Genomic DNA, 8282 nt, shown 5'->3' with positions numbered 1-8282 from the left:
GATAAGTGGATATTAGCCCAGAAGTTCAGAATACAGGAAGAACCCACAAACCACAAGAAACTCAAGAAGACCAAAATATAGTCATTTAATTCCTTCTTAAAAGGGGGAACAAAATACTCATGGAAGGAATTGCAGAGACTAACTAACTATGGAGCAGAGACTGAAGGAAGGACATGACAGCCTAATATAGCTATCTCCTGAGAGGCTCTGACAGTACCTGACTAACACAGATGTAGAGGCTCACAGCTACCCATTGGACTGACAGCTTAAGACAATCAGAAACAAAATCCTTTAGTAAATGTTCAGCTACCTCTTCTAAAACTGTGTGAACCTATTACCCTTCCCAAATCTCACCACAACTACCAATGTTGTAACCACAGTAGGTATGTGGCCTTGGGCACAGAAGCAGTCCCTTGATCAAAGCAAGCAACACTGTGACCCATAGAGGCCTTGGCTGGTGCCTTGTAAAGTTCCTGGGCCAATTTCAGAAGTCAGCAGTAGTCATTCTTTCCTACACAGCTTCCACATCAACATGAACACAGTAGTTAACACTGAAATCCACCAGATGGAGACACTGCCCACGCTTCAACATGAAGCTAAGGCAAGTAGTAGTAGTAAGCAATTTATGGTTTCAGGAATAAATGATTTCTTATACATTTCTCTTAACCTTGAAAATATCAAATAGTTAGGCCTGCCCTCAGTGTTCAAAGACTCTGCCCCTTCCCCTATAGGCTGCTGAAGCATCAGCTTCCCTGTCCAATGGGTAATCTATCTCCTGTACACCAGGAGAGACAAATGTGGACATACAGAAATAAACAAATTTAAAAAATAATGATTTACACCTGACTGGGGAACTGAGCTCAGAGTTTTCAGAAGTATATAGGCTTACATGGTTGACATAACCTAAACATTTTTTCTATACAAAAAAAGCCTACCAAAAAATTGATAACACACATGTATATACATCAGATATTTCTGCAAGTTCAAGCTAGCATGATCTATGAGTCCCAGAGGAGCCAAGGCTATATAATGGAACCATGACTCAAAACAAATCAGGGACTGGAAATATACAACAAGCACAATAGACCTAGCTAGCACCTGTATCTCTAGCATGACCGTATAATACACACACATACTGGGTATGGTGCTGGGGTGCCTGTAAGCCCAATATAGGGAAGTGGAGACAAGCACATTCACAGAATCACTAGCCTGCCTGCTTAGCTCAATCATAAGCTTGAAGTTGAATGAGTGATCTTGTTTAAAAAGATAAAGTCTCCTGACATCAACCTCTGGCAGCCATGCATGATCATCCCTGCAATGTGTACAGAGGAGGAAAAACCTAAAGGAAACAAGAGCTCAGTTATCCTGTAAACTCTCATCTTGATCCAATTTATCCTGGAAACTGTTATATTCACTATACAGGAGTGATCACTCAGTCCTGGACTTGGCCATAGGTGCCACTTAGTGTTTATTAAGATGACCCAAAGGCTCACTTTGCATAGATGATACAACTTAACTTGAGAAAAAAATGCTTTAACTGGGTGGTGGTAGCTCACACCTTACTGAGTTCCAGTACTCAGGTGGTCTTATATCAAAAAATGCCCCCAAACAGGGACTGAAGAGTTATCTCAGCAGTTAAGAACACAGGTTCAACCTGGTGCTGGTGGTGCACGCCTTTAGTGGACGTGCTTATCCCGTAATCCGGATGTCTCAGCGGTAAAGCTCTTGTTCGTCTTGTTTTAAAATAAGCTTGATGAAAAAGCTAGATATGGTGACATACCCCTTAAATCCCAGCACTTAGGAGGCAGAGGCAAGTGATCTCTGAGGCCATCTTGGTCACAGACTGAGTTCTAGAACAGCCAGAGCTACACTGACAAAACCTGTCTCAAAAAAAGAAAGAAAGAAAGAAATATAATAATAATAATAAGAAGAAGAAGGCTTAAATGCTGGAACTTTTAGTGATTCATTAGTGTTTATTTGCCTGGGTAGCAATTTATGATTTCAGGAATTAACATAAATAATTTCTCATAGATTGCTAACATTCATAATTAAACATCAAAGCCAGTATTAGTTCAAGAACACGAGGGACTGACATGGACAAGCAAAATGGCTTGCTTTTTCCCTGTGTCTCTTTCAAAAAAAGCCCATTACAAAACAACCAGAAAGGCCCCCACCTTCTGAGGACAGAATCTTGGCTTTGAGGTAACAATCTAGCTGCCAGCTCTGGCTCAAATTCCAACTCTGAGATCCAAAGTCTGACTGCAAACTCAGGCAAGCTGTAACATTTTGTGTACCTGCTACCACAAAGGGCTATTTTTTGGTTTTGTGGGGTTTGTTTGTTCTGAGACAGGGTCTCTCTACATAGCCCTAACTGTCCTGGAACTCGCTGTGTAGACTATACTCAATGGCTGGATGTTGGTGGCGCACACTTTAAACCCCTGCACTCAAGGCCATACATACATATGATTCATTAGAGTAGTTTACAGGCTCTGGTCTGGGTAGCTCGACAATGGTCTGACAGAAAGATCAAGAATCTGGTCATTGTTCAGTCTATGAGACTTGATCTCTCGGGGTACTAGGGAATTCCCAGAGCTATTGGAATTCAGTCTACATTGAATCCTGAAGGAGAGTCTAAGGTCAGTAAGGGAATGCCTCAGCAACAGGACAGATAAAATTGCCAGTGAGAATGAAGGCAAGCAGGCAAAAAGCAAAAGCTTCCTTCCATGTCCTTTTACACAGAAGGTATAGCCTTGAACTGAGATATTCCTACATTGACCTCCTAAGTACTGGGATTACAGAAAGATGTTGGCCACCATGCCCAGTCTCATGGCTATTTGAATCTAAAGATATGAAAGGAACCTGGCAGTTCTTTGGCACATAATTACCATTAATACAATACAACAGCTACCTTGTAGTCTAAAAGACTGACCTATTGTACAGGCAGAGTTATATACCAGCCAGGGCTACATAGAAATCATGTCTGGGGCGGGGGGAAGGGATGAATGAATACTGGATGAATACTTGGATTATTCTACTTTGTAGAAATACACCCCAAAAAGCAGGGACCATTAAAAAAATTAAAATTACTTGCTAATTGTTATTACCACAAACATCTTAATACAAGTGGAAAGCTAAAGATTTTTGTCAATGGTTTCCATTTTAAATATTAATCATAATATCTAGAAATAAAGAAAAAGTCTAGCCGGATATAGTAGAGCACACCTTTAATCCCAAAACTCAAGAAACAGAGGCAGGGAGTTCCAGGCCAGCCTGGTTTACAGAGAAACAGTGTCTGGGTTTATCTTTGAAGACAACCCTTACAGTAGTTTATCAGAGGACATGCACGACCTTAAAGATCTGGGACGTAGGGAAAGCTTCTGTTACTATTGAGTATCTGAATGTGTCCTCAAATAAAGCCTTCCCCAGACAGCAACAGGCTGGTGTTTCTCTGAAAAGCTGAAAAGCTGAGGTGAAATCCAATGTAATAATTATATCATGAGTACTAGTGTGGTGCATGAGCTGCAATCCTGGCTATTTATGGTATTGTCCCAAGAAAGACAGATGAGAGATGCTACATTCTGGTGTCTAACATTCCAAACGATTATTTCTGTTTTTAAAACTGTCAAGTTTGGAGTGGTGGTGCATGCCTATAATCGCAAAACTCAGGAGACAGAGAGGCAAGAGACAGGAGTTTCACAAGCTCATGCACACCCTTAACCACACAGGTAGTCTGAGGCCAGTATGGGCTCCAAAGGAGTCTGTCTCAATTCCAACACCAAAAATGCATCTGCCACAGAAACATGGAGCATTTGATTCATGGACAATTTCCTCACAAACACAATCTATTTATAAATACTTAAGACTTTAAACAAGACGGGTATGGTGGCGCACGCCTTTAATCCCAGTACTTGGGAGGCAGAGGCAGGCAGATTTCTGAGTTCGAGGCCAGCCTGGTTCTACAGAGTGAGTTCCAGGACAGCCAGGGCTATACGGAGAAACCTTGTCTTGGAAAAAAAAAAAAGGAAAGAAAAACAAGACTTAAAATAAGTAACAAAATGCTTACAACTTGAGGTAGGCATATGGAGAGGGGTTTGGGTATGTATATTAAATTGGATTGCGATGAGTTCAAGGCCAGCCTGAGCTACATAGAGACTTGGTTTCTATAACAAAAGTAAATAAAACCTCACTGGGCTTGGTGGCACATACCTTTACCCTTAACACATCCCCAGATAAGGGAAACAATCTCTAAATTCAAGGCCAGCCTGGTTGGTCTACATAACAAGTTCTAGGGTAGCCAGCTTTACTGAAACCATGTCTCAGTAACAAACAACAACAAAACAAAGTCTACATCCTTATAACATTTCTAAGACTAAGCTCTGTATAACAGTGGGGATTTGTATCCATCTGCCTGCCTCTGTCTCCACTGTGCAACTACTCCCAGCTAATAGTTTTGGGTTTTGTTCCTGACCATCCCCTTCTCTTTCTATGACCTACAGCATGGAGCCATCTTTGTGGGCCTCAGTTTTCATTTATAAACTTAAGACATGTCATCTTCTGTTTCCCTCACAAAAAGTTTGGAAGGCTCTGACAACCTCTTACAGCAGTAAAGTAGAATGATTTTCAGGTATTGTACTTGAGAGACAGCACATGCATTCTAGCCAGTATTCCTCACAGGGCTATGTCCTCAACCCAAGCATGCCATCATTAATAGGGATGAGGCATTAACTAGGTTCAACGTTTACATGTAGAATTTGTTTTTCAAATGTGCAGATTTAGGTCAAAGTGATCCAAAAGTAAGTGAAGACCAAATCTGTAGGAACGAGAGCTGTTCAAGAACTGCATTAACCTTGGAACTAGTTAATTTTTGTGCCTAGGCTCATTATGTAGCCCAAGATGACCTTCAATTTCCCATCTTTCAGACTCACTTCTCAAATGAAAATATAACACACATGCGCGTCCATACAAAGTGGGCCACAGTCCTAAGTCCATGAATCAATTAACCTAATAATTAAGGCCAAGGGAGGAAAAGGCTTCTTTGGTTGTCTTTAAAAAGTGAGTGATTGGGAACTGGGTTTAATCCCAGCACTCGGGATGCCGAGGCAGGCTCAACACTGAGTTCCAGGCCAGCCAGGTCTACAGAGTAAGTGGCTACACTGAGAAACTCCATCTTGAAAACAAACAGAACACAAAAGTACAAGTGGAGGGCCAGCAAGATGGCCCAGCAAGGAAAGGCACATGCCATCCAGCCTGAAGTCCTGACCCATCTCCACCCATGACCCACATGGATGGGACACCCTCAAGTTGTCTTCTAACTTCCTCAGCACCTGCACTGTGGGCACACATGTGGGCAAACACATTAAGTTTAAAAAATACTAGAACTCAGCTGGGCAGTGGTGGCCCACACCTTTAATCCCAGCACTTGGGGGATGGGGCGCAGAGGCAGGCAGATTTCTGGGTTCGAGGCCAGCCTGGTCTACAGAGTTAGTTCCAGGACAGCCAGGGCTACACAAAGAAACCCTGTCTCGAAAAGTGAAAATAAATAAATAAATAAAATAAAATAAATTAGGAGCACTGACTCTAGAAGAAACAGAAATGAAGTACACTTACACCTTAAATCTAGACACAAGCCAAAACTAAAACAAGCAACAAAAATCCCACTTCAAGTATGCCCAAGGTAATACTCACTGAAAACAGAAAGTTTATAGTCCCAGAGGAAACAGCTACAATAAGAAAGGGAAGCTATTTTGTCTCTGGAATGAATCTTCTTTCTTCCAATTCCATTCCTTCTTCCAATACCTAAGACAGAAATGCAGGTGCAGTGAACAAAGTTTAGGTAGTGTGGGAGTTTTTGCAAAAGTTATGAAGTTTTTGTTTGCTTGTTTTTCCAGACAGAGTTTCTGTGTGGCCCAGGCTATCCCAGAGCTCACTGTAGAGATAGACCAGTCTGGTATCAAACTCTAGAAAGCTGCCTGTCTCTGCCTCCCAAGTGGTAAGATTAAAGGTGGATAGCACCACACCCAGCTTTATATCGGGCTTATATTTTAGGAAAAATAAGAGCCAAGAGACTTTACCACTGAGAAGATTTTTCAGATTGCTGCAATAGACTCTGGGATTAAAGGTGTGCGCTAGGATCAAAGGTTACAATTTAACAGAGCAATCTCTGAAGCAAACAAACAAAACCATCTGGAAATAACCTCGCTTTACTTCAAGACAAGTAACAGAAGTCCCACCGAGGATCAAAGGCTGTATTCTACTTGAATGAGACATACATCATTAACTACCCACCCCAAACACACATACACATTTAGGTCAAAACTTGCTCTCTAGCCAGGATCTATCACTTTGAACTCTCCTCAGGTTTCCGTATACAAGTCTTAAAAATTACCGGACAACATGCTAGGCCCCTGAGGACAAGGCATCTTGTGCCAGGAGGCGATGGTAAGTGTTGGTGGAGCCATTCATTCTTACTCAGCTTTGCATGAATCTCTTCACAATCTCTTCCACCTGTCCTACTTGCCCAGTACTCCAGAATGTATGCAAAGCAGAAACTCCAGGCCCCACCCACTCAATCCTAAGAGAGGGCACTGAAAGCAAATAGGCCTAGAAAGGGGTAAGTGAGCGAAAAGGAGTCAGATCAGGGCAAGGAATGAAGGGCAAAACACACAGCTCGGAGGACGGGCATAAGACCCAAAGTTTAAGATGGAGGGATGGTAGTAGGCAAGCGGGGGCTACAAGTAGATGCAGAAGATGGGGCAGGAGGAAAAAAAGAAAAGAAAAAAGTGCGAGAATACAGTTAAGCAAGAAAACGATGAGACAAGAGGGAAAGAAGAGGCTGGAGCCGGGAGGGGTTTAACAGGCAGAAGGAAAAGGTGAAAAGGAGGATGTGGGACAGGAGAGTTCAGGGCGCAGTGGGAGTTGGGGAAACGACAGGGCGACGGGTAGAGCAACTGGGTCTGGGCCGCGGGGGTGGAATCCAGACGCCGGGCGGGGGAGGGGACTCTGGGTGGGGGGCCACCAGGCGGCGCAGGAGACCACCAAACTTTCCTCCGACTGTTTCCTGGAGGGACTTCAGACACTGAGGCTACAACTGCTGCCTCGCCTCCTCGGCCACGGGCGACCGCTGCCACCCAGAACTCGGGCACTCGGCCTCAGGATCCCGTTGGTCCTCGGCGGGGACAGGCAGTCCAGAGGAGGCCTTGCCCACCCGCGGTGGCCGCCTCCACGAGCCCCTCCCCCACAGCGCCCGGGACCCCTCGCCCCGGCAACCTCGAGACCCCGCTCTCCAGGGTACTGTCCGCCTCGGCTCTGAGCAGGCCTCGAGAAGGCCTGGCAAGAGCAAGCACGGCACAGCCCCCCTAGAATCCCCCACCTTCTCTCCTGACCCAGACACAGCCGGGGCGGACGGGACCTCTCGCGCTCTGCCTTCTCTTCCTCCTGCTTCATGGAGCCATGCGCCTAGGTGGAGGCTCCCGAGAAAAGCAGAGTCCCAAGACGGGTGAGGACCCCCGAAGGAGGCCGGCGGGAGGGCAGAGAGGAAGCAGCGGGGCGGCGGCGGCGGCCGGGGAGAACTAGAGGTATTCCCCGGGCGGGCGGAGGACCGAGTCGAGTCGGGACCCGAGTCCTCCTCTATCCCAGCAGGCACCGGAGGCAGTGAGGTAATGGAGGAAGAATGTAGGGAGTCCTCCAGTGGACCAAACGTCCTCTAGCGAGTCGGTGAGAACCATAGAGATCCCGAAGCTCTGGGAGTACCGCCCACTAGTCACGTGACCGTAGTCCGCACATTTTTGTGATTGGCGCTGGTTAGCGTATAGGCAACCGCTTTCATTTGTGGGGGGCCGAGTCTCACGCGGATAGCAGTGCGCGAGTCTCTCCAGGAAGACCTGAAATCTACCGGGCTCCCCTCGAGGGTGAGGAGCCCACCCGGTTCGGCTCACGGATCTCAGGCCGGCTGCTGCAATTTGCCTGGCCGCCCCGGGCCAGGCCGTGGCGCAGAGCACGTCGGGAATTGTAGTTCTGGTCGCGCGACGGCATTGTCCGGGAGGCTGTAGGTGGCACTTCTAAGCTACCGCCTAGGGAGCTGCGGCCTTGCCCAAGCAGTCGCCCACGTTAGCGATGCAATTCGGAGCTGCCAACGGCTTTTCTCCCCCATGTGCCCACGCACACATCACTCTGCCTGACCGAGTTCCGCCTTCGAAAGCGGCGTGGAAGTGGGCAGCTTGGATCAAGCCAAAGAGGGCCAGAGCCAGGCCCATGTGGTGTGTGCCAGGCTGAATGTCAGACAT

At 46.0% G+C, this 8282-nt stretch overlaps 1 protein-coding gene across 8 annotated transcripts in view; it reads right to left on the bottom strand.

Moving 5' to 3' along the window:
• Ammecr1l (AMMECR1 like) overlaps positions 1-7948 on the bottom strand; it is a 25875-nt gene extending 17927 nt beyond the window's left edge. Inside the window, exons 1-2 of one of the 8 annotated variants that reach the window (XR_004117207.1) lie at positions 6386-7306; positions 5686-5796 (exon numbers count right to left, since the gene is read on the bottom strand). Coding sequence is in view for 2 of the 8 variants with exons in the window: in XM_031365208.1 (XP_031221068.1) it covers positions 5686-5796; positions 6386-6458 (184 nt within the window). In the remaining 6 variants the exon portion in view is untranslated. Of the gene's footprint in view, positions 1-5685; positions 5797-6385; positions 7312-7369 lie in introns of those variants that run through there. The other 7 variants (XR_004117206.1, XR_004117205.1, XM_031365210.1 and 4 more) reach the window with 7 other exon arrangements.
• Positions 7949-8282: the final 334 nt, after the last annotated feature.

The sequence above is a fragment of the Mastomys coucha genome, unplaced genomic scaffold (assembly GCF_008632895.1).
Source record: "Mastomys coucha isolate ucsf_1 unplaced genomic scaffold, UCSF_Mcou_1 pScaffold13, whole genome shotgun sequence".
Lineage (NCBI taxonomy): Eukaryota > Metazoa > Chordata > Mammalia > Rodentia > Muridae > Mastomys > Mastomys coucha.
The sequence above is the reverse complement of the archived record's forward strand: the minus strand, read 5'-3'. Positions and strand labels throughout refer to the sequence as shown.